General features: G+C 43.9%; 1 protein-coding gene and 1 non-coding gene across 7 annotated transcripts in view; both read left to right on the top strand.

Annotated features, from left to right (window-relative positions):
* Positions 1-19,465, top strand: part of RPGRIP1 (RPGR interacting protein 1) — an 85,748-nt gene that overhangs the window by 48,110 nt on the left and 18,173 nt on the right. For 4 of the 6 annotated variants that reach the window (XM_036254373.1, XM_036254363.1, XM_036254391.1 and 1 more), the window contains one exon: positions 15,508-15,608. In XM_036254373.1, the coding sequence (XP_036110266.1) occupies positions 15,508-15,608 (101 nt within the window). Of the gene's footprint in view, positions 1-2,822; positions 3,314-15,507; positions 15,609-19,465 lie in introns of those variants that run through there. The other 2 variants (XM_036254356.1, XM_036254383.1) reach the window with 2 other exon arrangements.
* On the top strand, positions 13,809-13,948 carry LOC118622370. Its single transcript, XR_004958054.1, has one exon. It is a non-coding gene; the product is annotated as a small nucleolar RNA SNORA4 (small nucleolar RNA).

The raw sequence follows: 19,465 nt of genomic DNA, 5'->3' as shown, positions 1-19,465 counted from the left end.
ATTGGTATTGTAAGTTGTTAAAACATTTTGTTTTAAAAATCATTTAAAATTTACATAAGAGCTGCATGAATAGGACAAAAAAATCACAAACTCTTCATGCAAGTCCATCAGCTTCTAACATTTTTACTGTTTGCTTTATCGTTTTTTCTAAAGCATTTGAGAATAATTTGCAAACATCATGCCCCTTTGCTACTATATATTTCAGTCAGAAAAAAAAATTATATAACCATAGTATAAGATCAAGTTTGCAAATTTAACACTGACACCCAATGTCCAGTCCATTTTCAGAATTTGTCAAATGTCCCAATAAGGCCCATTGTAGTAAGCTTATCCCCTTATCCAATCTAGAATCATACATTGCATTTAGTCATATCTCTTTAGTTTCCTTTAATCTAAACTAGTTCCTCATTTTTTCTTTGTCTTTCATGATACTGACATTTTAAAAAAAATATTTTTTCTTTATTGATTTTAGAGGGAGAGAGAGAGAAACATCAATGAGAGAGAACATCGATTGGCCGCCTCCTGCATGCTCCCCACTGGGGATTGGCCCACAACTTGGGCATGTGCCCTGACCGGGAATTGAACCAATGGCCTCTTGGTGCAAGGCTCGACGCTCACGCAATGAGCTACACCGGCCAGACGTGACGATACAGACATTTTTGAAGAGTGTAGGTGAGCTGTTCTGTAAAGTGCTTCTCCTCAATTTGGATTTGTCTAATGTTTCTTCATAATTAGACTCAGGTCATGGATTTTGTACAGGAATACCACAGAAGAAATACTGTGTTCTTACTGTGTCACATTAGGAGGTACTTGATGTCAGTTTGTCCCATTATTGGTGATGTTAACTTTGACCACTTGGTTAAGAAAACATCTGCCAGAATTTTCCATTGTAAAGTTACCATTTCCCTTTGTAATTATTAAGTAATCTATGAGAAGATATTTTGAGCTACATATATATCTTGTTCCTCATCAAATTTCACCTAATACTTTTGGCATCCATCTATAGGTTGTTTTTTCCTTAATCAGTTGATTGAATGTTTGCAAAATACATTGCAAATATCAAAGTTAATCAACAGAAATGATAGAACTGCTAAATATAGAAATGTATGCCCTGGCCAGTATGAACCTGGTTGGAGCCTTGTCCCATACACCAAAATGTAGTGGGTTTGATTCCCAGTCAAGGCACATACCCAGGTTTCGGGTACAATTCTCAGTCAGGGAGCAGGCAGGAGACAAGAGATTAATGTTTCTCTCTCTCTAAGATCAATAAAAATAGCCTTGGGCAGTTTGGCTCAGCGGTTAGAGTGCCAGCCTGTGGTCCAGAGAGCCTGGGTTCGGTTCCCGCTAAGGGCACGTACCTCGGTTGCAGTTTGTCCCCAGCCCTGGTTGGGTTGTGCGGGTGGCAACCACTCCATGTGTCCCTTTCATGTTGATGTTTCTCTCTCTCTCTCTCCCTCCCACTCTATCTGAACAAAAAAATGGAAAATGTCCTATGGGGAGGATTAAAAAAAGAATATATATAATAATTAATAACAAATACATGAATTTATGACAGAAATATATGGGTTAAAAGCAGATTAGGCACACCCTGGCCGGTGTGGCTCAGTCAGTTGGAGCGTCATCCTGTATAACAAAAGGGGTTGCCAGTACGATCCGAGTCAGGGCACATGCCTAGGTTGTGAGTTCAGTCCTCACTGGGACATGTAAGAGAGGTGGCCAATCAATGTTTCTCTCTCATGTGGATGTTTCTTTCTCCCTTCCTCTCTCTAAGACATGTCCTCAGGTGAAGATTTTTTAAAAAAGCAGATTTAGACACAACCGAAGTGAAAGTTGGTGAAAATATCCAGAGTAAAGCAAGGAGAGAGAACATGATGGAAAATACAAAAAAGAAGAAAAGAAACATAAAGGGTAAAATGAGGATGTTTAAGCAACCCTTAATTAAATGTAGGAGGAGAGAAAGAAGGGGACAAGTGCAATATTTAAAGTGATAAGAACTTCGAGTTCTCCAATACTAATACTAGATATTAAGACTTAATTAAATAAAACCCAAGCAGGATAAGTAAAAATTAACTAAAATCTAGACATATCAGAGTTGTTCTTTGGGCTGAAGGACAATTATCCCAGAAGAAAACAGAAAGATGCAATAAAAAACAAAAAACAAAGAATATGGGTTAATTTAAATGACCATATAAAGCAAAACTATTAGCTTGTAGGGATTAAAATATATTCATAATATATTTTATTATGGCTGGTTTGGCTCAGCAGTTGGAGTGTTGGCCCATGGACTGAAGAGTCTTGGGTTCAATTGCCAGTCAAGGGCACGTACCTCTGTTGCAGGTTTGATCCCCTGCCCCAGTCAGGGTCATGTAGGAGGTAAACAATGGATGTGTCTCTTTCACATCTCTCTCTCTCTCTCTCTCTCTCTCTCTCTCTCTCTCTCTCTCCCTCCTTTTCTCCCTTCGTCCCACCTACTCTATCTAAAAAAATCAATGGAAAAATATCCTCAGGTGAGGATTAAAAAAAATAAAATAAAATATATTTTTAATTTTCCCATTCGGTGTGGCTCAGTGGATTGAGCATCATCCTATTCCTGATCAGGGCACATGCCTGGGTTGTGGGCTCAATCCCCAGTAGGGGGCGTGCAGGAGGCAGCTCATTCATGTATCTCTCTCACATCGATGTTTCTATCTCTCTCTCCCTCTCTCTAAAAAGTCAATAAAAACATTTAAAAATATATATATATATATTTATAATTTAAATTAATAATGTAGTGGGTTCAGTGGTGACCCCCTAAAAAGATATGTTCATGTTCTAAACCACAGAACCTGCAAATGTGACCTTCTTTGGAAAAGGAGTCTTTACAGATGAAAAAAGTGTCTTTGTAGAAGTTAAAGATCTTGAGATGAGGAGATCATCCTGGATTATCCGAGTGGACTCTAAATCTAATGAAAGTGTCTTGAGAAGAGCCACGTGCAGAAGGGGAGGAGGCGATGTGACCATGGAGTCAGAGATTGGAGTGATTCCTTGACCACAAGCCAAGGAAAGCCTGGAATCACTAGAAGATGGAGAAGGCAATAGAAAAAAGGAAAGACAGATTGTCCCCTAGAGCCTTTGGAGCGAGCATGGACTTCCCAACACCTTAATTTTGAACGTCTGACCTCCAGACCTCTGAGAGAATAATTTTTTATTTCATGAATGCTTTCAGCTTTATTTCTTTTCCTATACTTGAGACATATACATTTCTTTCATACAAAGTTAAGTGATTTGTGTGTTTCACGTAAGCCAGAAGCATACCTAAGGCTAAAATAACATCTGGCCTGGCCGGTGTGGCTCAGAGGTTGCTGGTTCAATTCCTGGTCAGGGCACATGCCCAGGTTATAGGCCCGATCCCCAGTGGGGGACATGCAGGAGGCAGCCAGTCGATGTTCTCTCTCATCGATGTTTCTATCTCCTTCTCCCTTCCCCTCTCTCTAAAATCAATAAAGAAAAACATCTGACCCAGCAACTAACATCAGTGAGAGAATTAATAATACGTTCACCATCACCTCGAAGATCCATTACTTTATTGTACAATGAATGAATGACTCCACAGAAAAGAGAAAAAGGACATAAGGCATAAAATGAGAAGGTCAAAGCTGCATATAATTAAATGTAGAAGAGAAAAAGTGGTATAGGGGCAATATTTAAGGTGGTAGGTTTAAATCATATTTACATTTAAAAATAAAGTCATGAACCCTGGCCAGTTTTGTTCAGCAGTTAGAGCACTGGCCCTTGGACTGAAGGGTTGTGGGTTCGAGTCTGCTCAAGAGCACGTACTTGGGTTGCAGGTTTGATCCCTGGCCCTGGTTGGGGTCATGCAGGAGGCAACCAATCTATGTGTCTCTCTCACATTGATGTTTCTCTCTCTCTCCCCCTTCCACTCTATTTAGAAATCAATGGAAAAATATCCTCAGGTGAGGATTAAAATAATAATAATAATAATAATAAATAAAGTCATGAGAAAAAAGTCTGTTTTGCCCTGGCCGGTTTGGCTCAGCGGTTAGAGCATCCGCCTGCGGTCCTGAGAGACCCGGGTTCGGTTCCCGCTAAGGGCATGTACCTCGGTTGCAGTTTGTCCCCGGCCCTGGTTGGTCGTGCGGGTGGCAGCCACTCGATGTGTTCCTTTCACATCGATGTTTCCCTCTCTCTTTCTCTCTTCCTCTCTCTCCCTCCCACTCTATCTGTGTAAAAAATGGAAAAATGTCCTCGGGTGAGGATAAAAAAAAAGAAAAGAAAAAAGTCTGTTTTTTTCTGGGATCTTTTTTTTTTTTAAATCCTCACCCAAAGATTTTTTTGCATATATCTTCAGATAGAGCAGGAGGGAGAGAGGGAGAAAGAGAGAAAGAGAAACATCGATGTGAAAGAGAGACACTAAATGGATCATACGATCCCAACCGGGTCTGGGGACAAACTGCAACCGAAGTACATGCCCCTAGCCGGAACCGAACCCGGGACTCTCTCGGGCCAGTGCTCTAACTGCTGAGCCAAACTAGCCAGGGCTGTTTTCTTTAATTTTTTCCAGCAGCTTCTGGATTGAAGTATCAGATTTATCTGTCTTTAACCTAAGTGTTTGGAGGGGGCAATTTTGAAGTTTCAAGGCTTCACAAAACATCTTTACTCCAGTATACCGCCAAGGAATTCTGGCCCAAGTCCAAAGTGATTAAGTTTCTGGTTTCTGGTTTCTGGTTTCTGCTGAGAGTAGACGAGAGGTCTATACAACTAAAAGAAATGGTGGTGCATCTCCATAATCACAGACACCTCAGGTTGCACAGTAGTTTCTTCAAAGCCTCATAGAAACTTTAGTAATTCTTTTTTTTTTTTTTAACCTCACCCGAGGACATTTTTGCATTTATCTTCAGATAGAGCAGGAGGGAAAGAAGGAGGGAGAGAGAGAGAGAGAGAGAGAGAGAGAGAGAGACATCGACGTGAGAGAGACACATCAACTGGCTGCCACCCACGCGACCCCACCGGGGCTGGGGACAAACTGCAACCGAAGTACGTGCCCTTAGTGGGAACCAAACCTGGGACTCTCCGGTCCACAGGTTGACGCTCTAACCGCTGAGCCAGACCAGCCAGGGCAACTTCAGTAATTCTTATGGGATTCAGCCCCAGATTCAAGAGTGGTAGGCCAATTTTTTTTTTTGTTGGAGAAGCTTTGAGAGATAATTGCAGCCATTGCCACCATTGGTTATGTGTAGCACCACAGTATCAGGGTCTGTAGTTTACTCTGGGGGTAACTCAAGCCCTCACACAGAAGATTCACTCTGCCATTCCTAGAACATTCTTTGCTCAGCAGAGATGTGTCAGCCTCTGTTGGAGGATAAAAGCAGAAGACAGTCTCTTGACGCAGGTTTTTGTAAGGCGACGCTCTTCCAATGACAACCTCAGCAGGAAGCACTTAAGTGTCTCAAAGTTATGTACAGCAACTTGACACTTAACCAGGAGCTCATTTGTCGTGAGGTTCAAGAATTCCATGGCCTGGTTCATTGCAAGGAAGAAAAGATTAGCTTATTGATGAATGGTAGCAGAACAAGATACCTATCTGAGATACTGAAGATTATACGTTGGGTGTCTCAAGACCTCACGCAATGGAGAAAGCATATCATTTTGATCACTTTCTTGAAGGGCCAGATGTGTTGGAGTCTCATGTCCACCGAAAGTGAGGCAGAAATTCTGATAAGCATTAGTTGGAGAAATGTTTTTGAGGACCACTTTCTGGAGATTACAGGTAGCAGAGCCTATTTTTTCCACAAAGAATCCTCATTGATGAGGAAGCTCCAACTGGTCCAGAAATATTAGATTTTGGTTTGAGCCAAAAATGAAACAAAGATCCATCCCGAAAGGAAGTAACTGTTAGGACCTCTAACCCTGAGCATCTGATTCAGTATCATTCTCCAGGAATATCCCTTTTTCTACCTGCAGCAAACTTTTCTGCAAGTTTTAATGCTTGAGGCAAAATGAGTGCATGATGTCCATTTTATTTTTCAAATACAGGCACATTTTCTTGACATATGCCATTGCATCCTTTACGAGATGCTCCTCCTGAGATTTGCAAAGATATTGCAAAACCACCATTGTGTCCATCATTGAGGAGAAGTGTTTGTGCTAATTGAACTGTGCTTTGCATTTTAGTAAGTCCCATTTGGACTCCGTTGATATTTGGCAGTCAAGGATTGTCTCCATTCTCTTGGCACTTATTCTCTTGGCACTTTAAAAAAAAAACACAAAAAAACTTATCTTTATTGTTGAGTGTATTACAAGTGTCCCTCTTTTTGCCCCCCTTAACTCCCTCCTCCCTAATCCCACCCCCTTCCTGCTTTCCCCACACTATTGTCTGTGTCTGTTAGTTATGCATATATGTACATAAATCTTTGGTTTCTCTATTCCCGCCCCAGCTCCCCACTTCCCTTTGAGGTTCATCAGTCTAACAACCAATTTGTACTTCCTAATCCCTTCATCTTTTTCACCCAACTCCCCTCCCATCTGGTGACAAAAATTTCTCTGTATCGCCCTGGACAGTTTGTTCAGTGGTTAGAGCGTTGGCTTGCAGACCAGAGAGACCCAGGTTCGGTTCCCACTAAGGGCACGTACCTTGGTTGCAGTTTGTCCCTGGCCCTGGTTGGGGTCGTGTGGGTGGTAACCACTTGATGTGTGTCTCTCACATCAATGTTTCTCTCTCCCTCTCTTCCTCTTTCTCTCCCTCCTGCTCTATCTCAAGATAAATGCAAAATGTCCTTGGGTGAGGATAAAAAAAAAAAATTTCTCTATATCTATGAGTCTGTTTCTGTTCTGCTTCCTCATTTTGTTTGTAGATTCAGTTGTTGATAGACATGTATTTATTGCCATTTTATTGTTCATATATATATTTTTTTCTTCTTCAAGAAGACCCGTTAACATTTTATATAATACTGGTTTGGTGGTGATGAACTCCTTTAGCTTTTTCTTGTCTGAGAAACTCTTTATATGGCCATCGATTCTAAATGATGGCTTTGCAGGATAGAGTAATCTTGGTTGTGGGTCCTTGCTTTTCATCACTTTAAATATTTCTTGCCATTCCTTTCTGGCCTGCAAAGTTTCTTTTGAGAAATCGGCTGACAGCTTTATGGGACCTCCATTGTAGGTAACTAACTGCTTTTCTCTTGCTGCTTTTCAGATTCTTTCTTTGTCTTTGACCTTTTGCATTTTGATAATGATATGTCTTGGTGTGACCTCTTTAGGTTCATCTTGTTTGGGACTCTCTGTGCTGCCTTGACTTGTATGTCTGTTTCCTTCACCAAGTTAGGGAAATTTCCTGCCATCATTATTTCAAATAAGTTTTCAATTTCCTGCCCTCTCTCTTCTCCTTCTGGCACTCCCATGATGCGAATGTTGGTACGCTTGAAGTTGTCCCACAGGCTCCTTATACTATTCTCATTTTTTTTTCTTTTTTGGATTCTTTTTTCTTTTTGCTATTCTAATTGGGCATTTTTTTTGCTTCCTTATATTCCAAATAGATGGTTTGCTTCTTGGCTTCACCTACTTTACTATTGATTCTCTGTAAATTATTCTTTATTTCAGTTAGTGCATTTTTCTTCAAGGAAAAAAAACTAAAAAACCTGACTGGTTTTTATTATGCTCTTGAGGCCCTCACTAAGTTCATTGAGTGTCCTTATAAGCAGTGTTTTGAACTCTGCATTTGTTAGATTGCTTATCTCTATTTCATTTAGTTATTTTCTTGGAGTTTTGTTCTGTTCTTTCATTTGGGATATGTTTCTTTGTCTCCTCATCTCGGCTGCCTCCCTGTGTTTGTTTTTATGTATTAGATAGAGTTTCTAGGTCTCCTAGTCTTCCTAGGGTGGCCTGTTGTAGTAGGTGTCCTGTGGCACAGCCTCCCTGATCACCCAGCTGGGTCCTTGAGGTGCAGCCTCCCCCCCACCCCGTGGATTTTACACCCTTCTGTTGTAATTGAGTTTTGATTGCTGTTGGCACATCAATGGGAGGGATTTACTCAGGCTGATCAGCTGCAAGGACTGGCTGTGCCCACTAACCACTGACCTCTGACTACCTTGGATGATCATCTGTGCAGGGGCCCACCACACAAAACAAGACTTAATTCAGCAGGGTTCTGGTACCCACTGAGTCCATTCCTTGAGTGTGTCACTTGTGGAGGTGATTGGGTGGTGGTGCTTCGATGTAGTCTAAAGCTGTCCACTGAGTGTGATGGCTCCGGGGCAAGGTCAGTCACTGTCTGTGTTCTATCCAGGGCCACCAGGCATAAGCTTAAAAATAATATGCTGATGGTTGCTTCTTGTGCTGGGCTTGGAGGTGCCCAGGTGACGCTAAGCTATGAACCAAGGCTAGCTGCTTCTAGTGCCTGGCCTGGGGCCACTTAGTGAGAAGTATGGGGCTCGCTGTGGCCAGATGCTGCTTGTTTAAGAAAACTTAGGAAAATTTGAAGCAGGAGCCAAGACAGGCCAATCCTATGGTAAAGCAACTGGAAACAGCTTGGGTGGGCCTGAAAGTTGGGTGGGGCAGGGCTTCAGGGAATCACCAGGGCGGGGCAAACAGTGTGAGCCAGGTTGCTGGAGTCCCAGATATGGCCGCTGTCTGCCTGCCCTGTGGGGAAGGGGCTCACCAAAGGAACAACAGCCTCCACCAGCACGTCTGTCCAGGAGAAAGCTGCCTCTCCAGTCTTCGCCCCAATGCCAAACAACTCGGTTCTTCCTCGTGTCTCTGGTTCCTTTCAAACTGCCTCCTCTCTGCAGTGGAGCTCAAAGGGAGCAAGTCCGAGTAAGTCTGTGCTCAGGCCCTTTAAGAGGAGCTGCTTGGGGCTCCAGCAGCCTCAATTCCCTCTGCCTCAGTTTCTGCTGGTTTTTCCAGCCAGAAGTTATGGGGACTTCTCTTCCTGATATTGGGACCCTGAGCTGGGTGCCTGGTGTGGGACGGGGACCCCTCACTTCTCAGGGAGGACTTTCCCAGCCGTGGTGTCCTCCTGATTTTTATCTGCTACATGTGGGTGTGGGACCAGCCTCTCTGCGCCTCTGCCCCTCCTACCAGCCTCCATGTAGCGGCTGCTTTAATTTCGTAGTTGTGGGACTTCCCATTCAGTTCGATTTCAGGTGGTTCTAAAGGATGTTTGTTCTGTAGTTTAGTTGTAACTTTGATGTGGTTGTGGGAGGAGGCGATGCTGTGTTTACCTACGCCACCTTCTTGACCAGAAGTCCTCTTGGCACTTTTTTCATTTGAGAGGCTGAATAAGAAGTACCCCAGCTGGGTCAGGTTGGGGTTTTTTAGTCTTTCTTCATTGGAGAGTAGCTTCTGCACATCCCCAGTGCCCCACCTGAGGCTATCTTTGTTTTTCTGCTCCTCGCTCTTCAGAACATAGAACATAATGGCAAGGAACTGCTGGACCCTGAGGTAGATAAAGAAGTAGCAGCCCTCATAGTCTTTGCCTTTCTGGAGTATATTCTTTTCCAGGAAAGGAAGGAGGTCATACTCCTTTGACCCAAGTCTCCTGAGGGTCTTTTCCATCAAATACAGATGTCTGTTTCCACATGCCCTTAGCAGCTAGGAGACACAGAGCCTTCACTGGAGCTTGGAGGTACTGGTTGGGAGCCTGCATAAATTGGCTGCAGAGGAAACACAGGACAGTGATGTGGTGGTTTGGCAAGTCAAGGCCAGTTCCTTTCTACTTTTCCATGTGCGGCTTTAGACAGGTGCTGACGACCCAGCACATGGAGGGAGTCGAGCACACGTGGAACAAGGATGCGTTGCTCCTCATCAAATTGAAAGCTCAGAGCACTTCATCCTCATCTTCAAAGTGTTTCAAGAAATACACCTTCTTGTCCAGTCTAAGAACCCCTCCATTTCTATGAAGAGGAGCTGTTCAACCAATAGTCAGAGATCTCTGAACCTTGGGTCATGTGGTGATTAATAAAGTGGCCTTGAGTAATAATGGTCTCTTCAGAAAACTACTCAAGAGGACAGGCACCAGTGTCTGCTTCTTCCATTCATCACATATATCACGGACAAGTGCTCACAAGGGGACTCTCAGCTCACTGAAACCATCAACAGTGAACAGGATTTCATGCTCTTGGACTAGGATCTCTGGAATTGCATCCTGCAATTTGGGCTAGTTCTCGAAGACAAGCTCCACAAAAGTGTGCCTGAGTTCTTTGCAGCTGAGATTGAAGGCAGAATTGAATGTCTTTGTGAGGTTGTCCTGTATCCAGCCCAGAACCAACTTCTTTGTGGTTTTACTGCAGGACTGTGCAGTGCCACCATGGGTGGAAATGGCCCTGCAAACATTTTAGGGTTACAAATGGGATTAATGTCTCATATCCCTGGGTTACAATATGGATGTTTTCCCTGGCTCCAGGCCAAACTTCACTCTTAAACTTCTGTTTGTTTGTTTTATCCTCACCTAAGGATATGTTTTTGTTGACATTTTAGAGAGAGAGAGAAACATTGATGTGAGAAAGAAACATCAATCAGTTGCCTCCCACATGTGCCACAACCAGGGATCAAACTCACAACCTAGAAATGTGCCCTGATGGGAATCAAACCCAAAACCTTTTGGTGTATGGGATAACACTTTAACCAACTGAGCAACCTGGCCAGGAGAAATTTCTGTTTTGTTTTTTAATATTTTTATAGATTTTTGAGAGAAGAGAAGGGAGAGGGAGAGAGAAAATCATCAGTGTGTGCGAAAAATATCCATCAGTTGCCTCCTGCATGCTCCCTGCTAGGGATTAAGCCCACGACCCAGGCATGTGCCTTTGACTGAGAATCGAACCAGCAACCATTCCAAGCACGGAACAATACCCACCCAACTGAGTCACACCAGCCAGAGCTTATTTCTGTTGTTTCAACTCGCCAAATCTGTGGTATTTTGTGACAGTAGCCTTAGAAAATGAATGCAGGAAATAACAAATACTTGGTAATTAACCAACACAATTCTAAATAACACTTGCATCAAAGAAGAACTCCTGAGGAAAATTAGAAGACTGAATGGAAATGAAAACACAACATATCACAACTTAGGGAATGCAGCCAAAGCAGTGCTTGTAAGGTAGTTTCGTAGCTTGAAATGCTTAGAAAAATAGAAAAGAATAAAGATCTAAAGTCAGCAACCTAAGCTTCTACTTCAAGAAGCTAGAAAATTAAAAGAAAATCAAACCTAAAGAAGAAAACAATAAAGATCAGAGCAGAAATCAGTGAAATAGAAAACAAAGAAGAAGGAAAAAACACAGAAATCAACGAAGCCAAAGTTACTTGCTTGAAAAGATCAACAAACTTGACACTCCCTTATCTAGAATGACCATAGTAATTAAGATCCAACCATGAGACAGAAACTACATAACAATTTGAACAGAAACAGTTTAATATAAAGAATCATTGCCCGGCTGATGTGGCTCAGAGGACTGAGCGTCATCCCATGGACTGCGAGGTCCCGGTTCTATTCCCAGTCAGGATACATGCCCGGATCGCGGGCTCGATTCCTAGTGGGGGGTGTGCGGGAGGCAGCTGATCGATGTTTCTCTCTCACATCGATATTTCTCTGTACCGCAGGCCGACGCTCCAACCGCTGAGCCAAACCGGCCAGGGCTCTCACATCGATATTTCTATGTCTCTCTATTTCTCCCTCTCTAAAAAGTCAATCAAAACACATTTGAAAAACTAAAATAAATGGTTGATTTAAAGAATATTAACTATAACGGGATCAAACTAGGGGGATGAGGATTGACTAGTAAGAAGTAAAGAAAACTCTAAAAAATTTCTGAATAGCAGATATAAAGAGCATCCACAAATCCCCTGATTTTCGCTGGGACCTGAGAGATAGCACCAAAGAACATATGAGTCTGGTAGACAAGCTCCTTCAGGGCTGAAACCAGGTCTCGGAGGGAATGAAGCCTGAGAGGTGTGCTGTGGCTGCACATCAGAACTCAGAGGAACTGTTGCGTTCCCTCTGCGATGTTGGCAGTAAACCACTCACAGACAGGTGCCAAGCCAGTGGCATTTCACCGAGAACCCACTCTAGGGGATAGCAAGGAAACTGCCCATGGGAAGCTGCCATGTGCTACCGGCCACTGGGAATTGCTGGAATTGGATATTGCAGAAGCCATGTGCTACGAGAATTGTGTTCTGCAGGAAACCATGTGCGCTGCTGGAACCAGGCCCGAAGTTGCAGGAGCCTGGTCTGCAGAGTCCACACGTGCTGCAGGAGCCTGCCCAGTGAGCACACTGGAACCAGGAGAAAACCTTGTTCTTATCCAGCGATCCTTCAATGCCCTCTACTGACAAAACTTAACATCGTGCTACTTGGCAAAGAAGAAATATTTATAGGGTTCACCTCCATTATTGCAGAGCAGACAGTGAAGATTTTATTGTGAGCTGAGAAGCAACACATAGATAACTGGTGTGCTGATCGAGAAAAAAGGAGCAAAGACACTAGTTAGCAAAATTAGGAATGAATGTACAGTCATTACAGATCCTATAATTAAAAGCATTATAGCCCAGCTGGTGTGGCTCAGTGGATTGATCGTCGTCCCATGGAGCTTGAAGGTGCCCAGGAAAAGCCAAGTTGTGAACGAAGGCTGGCTGTTCCTTGTGCCAGGCCTGGGGCCACTTAGTGAGCGGTATGAGGCTCACTGAGGCCAGATGTTGCTTTTTTGAGAGAATTTAGGAAAATCTGAAACATGATCAAAGACAGGCCAATCCTGTGGTAAAGCCACTGGAAACAGGTTGAGTGGTCCTGGAATCAACAGAGCAGAGCAAACAGCGTGAGCCAGGTTGCTGGAGTCCCAGATATGGCACATGTCTGCCGGCCCAGCGGGGGAAGGGCTCACCAAAGGAACAACAGTCTCCACCAGCACCTCTCTCCAGGAGAAAGCTGCCCTACAGCTCTCGCCCCAGTGCCAAACAACTCAGTTCTTCCCTGTATGTCTCTTGTGCTTTTCAAGCTGCCTCCCCAGCGCTGGAGCCTGGAGGGTGCAAGTCCAAGTAAGTCTGTGTTCGGGCCCTTAAGAGAAGCTGCCTGGGGCTTCAGAAGCCTCAGCCTCAGCCACTGGTTTTTCCAGCCAGAAGTTATGGGGACTTCTCCTCCTGGCACTGGAACCCTGAGATGGGGAGCCTGGTGTGGAATGGAGACCTCTCAGTCATCAGGGAGGACCTTCCCAGCTGAGGTGTCCCTCCTGATTTTTATCTGCCACACGTGGGTGTGGGACTGTCCGTGCCTCTGCCCCTCCTACCAGTCTCCATGTGTCCTCTTTAATTTCCTAGTTGTAGGACTTCCATTCAGCTCAATTTCAGGTGGTTTTGAATGATGGTTTTTCTGTAGTTTAGTTGTAATTTTTTTTTGGGGGGGGGTATGTGCCCCTAGCGGGAACCGAACCCGGGACTCTCTGCTCCGCAGGCCGACGCCTCAACCACTGAGCCAAACCAGCCAGGGTTAGTTGTAATTTTTAATGTAGTTGTGGGAGGAGTGTGTACTGTATTTAGCCACTCCTCCTTCTTGACCAGAAGTCCCAGAATCTTTTGTTTGTTTGTTTGTTTGTTTGTTTGTTTATCCTCACCCGAGGACATTTTTCCATTTTTTGTTCAGGTAGAGTGGGAGGGAGAGAGAGGAACAGAGAGAGAGAGAGAGAAACATCGACGTGAAAGGGACACATTGAGTGGCTGCCACCCGCACAACCCTACCAGAGCCGGGGACAAACTGCAACCGAGGTACATGCCCTTAGCAGGAACTGAACCCGGGTCTCTCAGGACCGCAGGCCGACGCTCTAACCGCTGAGCCAAACCGGCCAGGGCCAGAATCTTTTTTTTAATATTCTTTACTAACTTGGGCTATTTGGGAGAATAAAGAAGACCATACTCCACTGTGGGTTATATCACTAAAAATATAATTCACTACTATTTTGTAGCCTACACTACATAGAAAATAGAAAAAGAAAAAAAAGTTAAACATGTAGTTTACAACCCAGCAGTTCTCCTCTTAGGTATCTATGTAAGAGAAATGAAAACATTTCTCCACCCAAAAACTTGTACACAGATACTCATAACAGCATTATCCATCACTCAGAATAAGGAAAGTTTTTTTTTAATCCTCACTCGAGGATATTTTTTCATTTATCTTCAGACAGAGTGGGAGGGAGAAAAAGAGAGAGAAACATCAATGTGAGAGGGAAACATCGATTGGTTGCCTCCCTCATGACCCCAACCAGGGCCAGGGACCGAACCACAACCGAGGTACATGCCCTTGACCGGAATCAAACCCGAGACTCTTTGGTCTTCGGGCCAACGTTCTAATCCCTGAGCCAAACTGGCCAGGGCATGGGAAAGTTTTAATAAAAAAGAAAATGCACTAATCATAAAGAAACCATTGATAAAGTTGACTACCTTCCAAAGTAAGAATTCCTGTTCTGTAAGAGATTATAAATAGGCAAGCTGCAGAGTGGAAAAGACATTTGTAACACGTGTAACCATCAAAGGGCTCAAACTCAGAAAATATACAGAACTCCTACAAATCAATAAGTAAAAGACAAACAACCTAACAGGAAAATGAGCGATTTGAATGGCACTCTACAAAGAGGAAATTCAAATATCCAATAACATGCATTAAGGTTACATTGTGAAGAGAGCATGTGGGACGGGCGATATTGTTTGAGGCTGTCTTTGGACAATGCAATCTTCTACACCCTGAGCGCTCTGCATTTCCTTGGCTTTTTTACTCCAACTCCTACAAAGGGATGAACTAACTTTCTTCCTTCTTTCCATTCTTCCTTCTTTCCCTTTCTTTTTTTCAAGTGAACCCCGTGTATTTGGCAAGCTTCAGAGCAAGTGAATCTTTGAAAAAGGGTTTCAGACCTGGCCGATTTGGCCCAGCAGTTAGAGCGCCAGCCCATGGACCAGAGAGACCCTGGTTTGGTTCCCGCTAAGGGCACATACCTTGGTTGCAGTTTGTCCCTGGCCCTGGTTGGGGTTGTGTGGGTGGCAGCCAGTCGATGTGTCTCTCTCACGTCGATGTTTCTCTCTCTCTTATCCTCCTTCTTTCCCTCCTGCTCTATCTGAAGATAAGTGCAAAAATGTCCTCGGGTGAGGATAAAAAAAGAGGGTTTGATTCTTTTATTTTTTTTATCCTCACCTGAGGACATTTTTTCATTTTTAGTTCAGATAGAGTGGGAGGGAGGGAGAGAAAGAGAGAGAGAGAGAAACATCGACATGAAAGGTACACATCGAGTGGTTGCCACCCACACAACCCAATCAGGGCCGGGGACAAACTGCAACCGAGGTACGTGCCCTTAGCGGGAACCAAACTCGGGTCTCTCTGGACCGCAGGCTGACGCTCTAACCGCTGAGCCATTCTTAATAAATGGAGCCAACACCTAAGTACTCAGAACTAGTGACCAGAAAGATTGAGGATGTAGGAGCTGGGTCTTTTCGTGGACAGGGTGCTCTAAAACAGCTGTGTAACTCCAGCCTTTTCTTTAGCAGATAAAGAATCCTGTGAACAAGCTTCTGAGGTCAGTGAAGCACAAACCACAGACAGTGACGATATAGTGACACCCATATTGCAGAAACGTCCTAAGGCAGTAAGTACGCTGGATGATTATTGAGTGTGTGACAAGATCATAAATAATGACAGTCAGTGTGCTTAATGACCATCTATGTGAAGTTCAGATCTAGTTATAATGAACCTGGTAGGAAATTCAAGTTTTTTAGTTAAGTATGAACGGAGAGTGAATGGAACTCTGTTGAGGCAGTCTGATGAAAATGTCGTCTTCTTGATGTAAAAGAGAAACTTGCTTCAACACTTCTCGCTCCTGTTTGCATCCCTCGACTGCTTTCTTCACTGTGTGCTGTGATGTGATTCTTCCCAGGCCTGGTGAAGTCCTTTTCTTTAACTCCACCAAAGCAGGGGGGTCTACCTGGTGAGGTGGAGGCTGGAATAGAGGAAAGTATTCTTCCTGGGAGGGCTCAGAGGGATCATTCAGTTTCTGAAATTTTCTACCCAACCTTTAAAACCTGTCATTACAATTATCTATTGAACATTTCAGTCTCAAATTTCTTTTGGAATTAATTGAGGACACACACACACAAATATATGAATATCCATAGGTATGTTCAACAATTATTGTATTAGAATCTTGTGAGGTATAAGTGAGGTATAAAACAATCACTCTGTTAGTAAACATCTGTTGAATGAATGACTGAATGAAAGATTAAAATAGCCCTGGCCGGTTTGGCTCAGCAGTTAGAGCGTCGGCCTGCGGTCCAGAGAGACCCAGGTTCGGTTCCCGCTAAGGGCATGTACCTCGGTTGCAGTTTGTCTCTGGCCCTGGTGGGGTTGTGCAGGTGGCAGCCACTTGATGTGTCCCTTTCACATCGATGTTTCTCTCTCTCTCTCCCTCCTCTATCTGAACAAAAAAGAAAAAGAAAAAAAAATGTCCTCAGGTGAGGATTTTAAAAAAAAAAAAGAAAGATTAAAATATAATTGAGGATTATGAACTTCATTAGAAACAGTAAAGTGGAGGTGACCTAAAATCAAGTGGGTAGATTATATGATATAAACTGTAAGGTTTTTAAGAATCCAGAAAAAGGCCCTGGCCAGTTTGGCTCAGCGGTTAGAGCGTCGGCCTGCGGTCTGGAGAGACCCGGGTTCGGTTCCCGCTAAGGGCACGTACTTCGGTTGCAGTTTGTCCCCGGCCCTGGTTGGTCGTGCGGGTGGCAGCCACTCGATGTGTCCCTTCACGTCGATGTTTCTCTCTCTCTCTCCCTTCCTCTCTCTCCCTCCCACTCTATCTGTACAAAAAATGGAAAAATATCCTCGGGTGAGGATAAAAAAAAATCCAGAAAAAGGAAATTTTGTAGAGGTCAAATCTCTTCCATGAAAGTCAGAGGATCTGCAGGAAAATGAAGGATATTAGAGTGGGGAGGAACAACTCAAAATCAGTAGACTTAAGCAATTAATATGGCAAATAGTTAAGTTTATCATTTATTGAAATTTTATGTCATATCTTTTTTAGACATTAAGTAATTAATTCTTGAGAAATGTTTATAAAACAGAAATGTTTATAATGTTTATAAATGTCATTATAAGACAGATCAGAGCCATAGAATGTTAGAGCTAGACAACAACACCTTAGAGATCATAAAGGTGAAAATAATTACATGATGTGTCCAGGATTATAGACCTAGTTAGTGAAGGAGCCGGAATGCTAGTCAAGGTTTCTAAACCATACCACCTCTGATCAATCCAAAAAGCAGCCAGCTGGTCAGTAAATATTTGAATTACAAGGTAGACAGATTACATTAAAAATATTACTCTATGTCCCCAGCCCTGGTTGGTCGTGCGGGTGGCAGCCTCTCGATGTGTCCCTTTCACGTCGATGTTTTTCTCTCTCTCTCTCTCTTCCTCTCTCTCCCTCCCACTCTACCTGAACAAAAAAATGGAAAAATGTCCTCGGGTGAGGATAAAAAAATATATATATATTACTCTAGCCCTGGCCAGTTTGGCTTAGCAGTTAGAGCATTGGCCTGCGGTCTGGAGAGACCTGAGTTCGGTTCCCACTAAGGGCACGTACCTCAGTTGCAGTTTGTCCCTGGCCCTGATTGGGTTGTGTGGGTGGCAGCCACTCGATGTGTCCCTTTCACGTCGATGTTTCTCCCACTCTCTCTCCCTCCCACTCTATCTGAACAAAATATCAAAAAATGTCCTCGCGTGAGGATAAAAAAATAAATAAATATATATATATATATATTACTCTAGCTGGGCTGGTGTGGTTCAGTGGTTGAGCATCCACCTATGCACCAAGAGGTTGCTGGTTCAATTCCCGGTCAGGGCACATGCCCAGGTTTTGGCTCAATTCCCAGTAGGGGGCATGCAGGCGGAAGCCGATTGATGTTTCTCTCTTTCATTGATGTGTGTGTCTCTCTCTCTTCCTTCCTCTCTCTCTAAAATATCAGTAAAAGCATCACTCTAAATTGAAGTCTGCTAAACAAAATCTCCTTTTAGAAAACCTTTGTGTATCCAACAATGCTACTTGAAAAACTAAATATGAAAACTGAGACCACTGAGCAAAAAACCTTTTTATTTTGAAATAATTATAGATTTGTAAACAGTTGCAAAAAAATGTACAGGGAGGTGCATGCACTCTTCACTTAGTTTCTTCTGTATTCTTTTTGATTTTGAAATGTGCATTTTCCGATCAGTAATGTTTGGTAGTCTACCCATGTCGATATATTTAGGTTTCTATTTAATTTCTCTTAAATGCTGATCAGTATGCCATTACATTAATAGACGGCCTTTTACTTGGACCTCGATGTATGATGCTGATGGTGCTTGATACTCATTGACTCACCCAATCCTCACAGCAGCCCTGTGAGCCGTTTTGCTCCTTCAACAAGTAATTATAGAGTGCCTGTCTTCGAATTTGCCAGGCTCAGTGCACACAATATGATACATTATACTGAGGGAAGACAAATATAAATCAGAATTTCGGTCAAGATGGCGGCGTAGGTAAATGTGGTATCGCGTCCTCCCACAACCACATCAAAGTTACAACTAAACTACAGAACAACCATCATTCAAAAACGCCTGAAATCAAGCTGAATGAAAGTCCTACAACTACGGAATTAAAGCAGCAGCCACATCCAGACTGGAAGGAGGGGCGGCGGCGGAGGGGCTGGTCCCACACCCACGTGTGGTGGATAAAAATCAGGACACCTCACCAGGGAAGGTCCTCCCTGAGGACTGAGGGGTCCCCGTCCCACACCAGGTGCCCCGCTCAGGGTTCCAGTGCCAGGAAGAGAATCCCCATAACTTCTGGCTGGAAAAACCAGCGGGAACTGAGGCTCAGGGAGACTGACGCGGCTGGAGCCCCAGGCAGCTCCCTAAAGGGCCCGCGCACGGACTTATCGGACTCTCTCCCTCTAAGCTCGGAGGGGAGGCAGCTCGAGGGGCGCCAGAGACATACAGGGAAGAACTGAGCTGTTTGGCATTGGAGCGAGGGCTGGAGAGGGGGCTTTCTCCGGGACAAACGTGCTGTCAGAGGCCTTTGTTCCTTTGGTGAGTCCTTCCCGGGGGGCGGCAGACAGTCGCCATATCTGGGACTCCAGCAACCTGGCTCACACTGGTAGCCCCGCCCTTCTGACTCCCTGAGGCCCCGCCCCACCCCGCCCCGTCCCACTTTCAAGCCCACCCAAGCTGTTGCCACTTGCTTAACCATTGGATTGGCCTGTCTAGGATCCTGCTTCAGGTTTTCCTAAATTCTTTCAAACAAGCAGCATCTGGTCTCAGCGAGCCCCATACCTCTCGTTAAGTAATACACAGAAACAAACACAGGGAGGCAGCCAAAATGAGGAGACAAAAAAACAGGTCCCAAATGAAAGAACAGAACAAAACCCCAAGAAAAGAACTAAGCGAAATGGAGATAAGCAACCTAACAGA

The sequence above is a fragment of the Molossus molossus genome, unplaced genomic scaffold, assembly GCF_014108415.1.
Source record: "Molossus molossus isolate mMolMol1 unplaced genomic scaffold, mMolMol1.p scaffold_m16_p_1, whole genome shotgun sequence".
Classification (NCBI taxonomy): Eukaryota; Metazoa; Chordata; class Mammalia; order Chiroptera; family Molossidae; genus Molossus; species Molossus molossus.
This window is presented reverse-complemented; position numbering and strand designations above follow the sequence as displayed.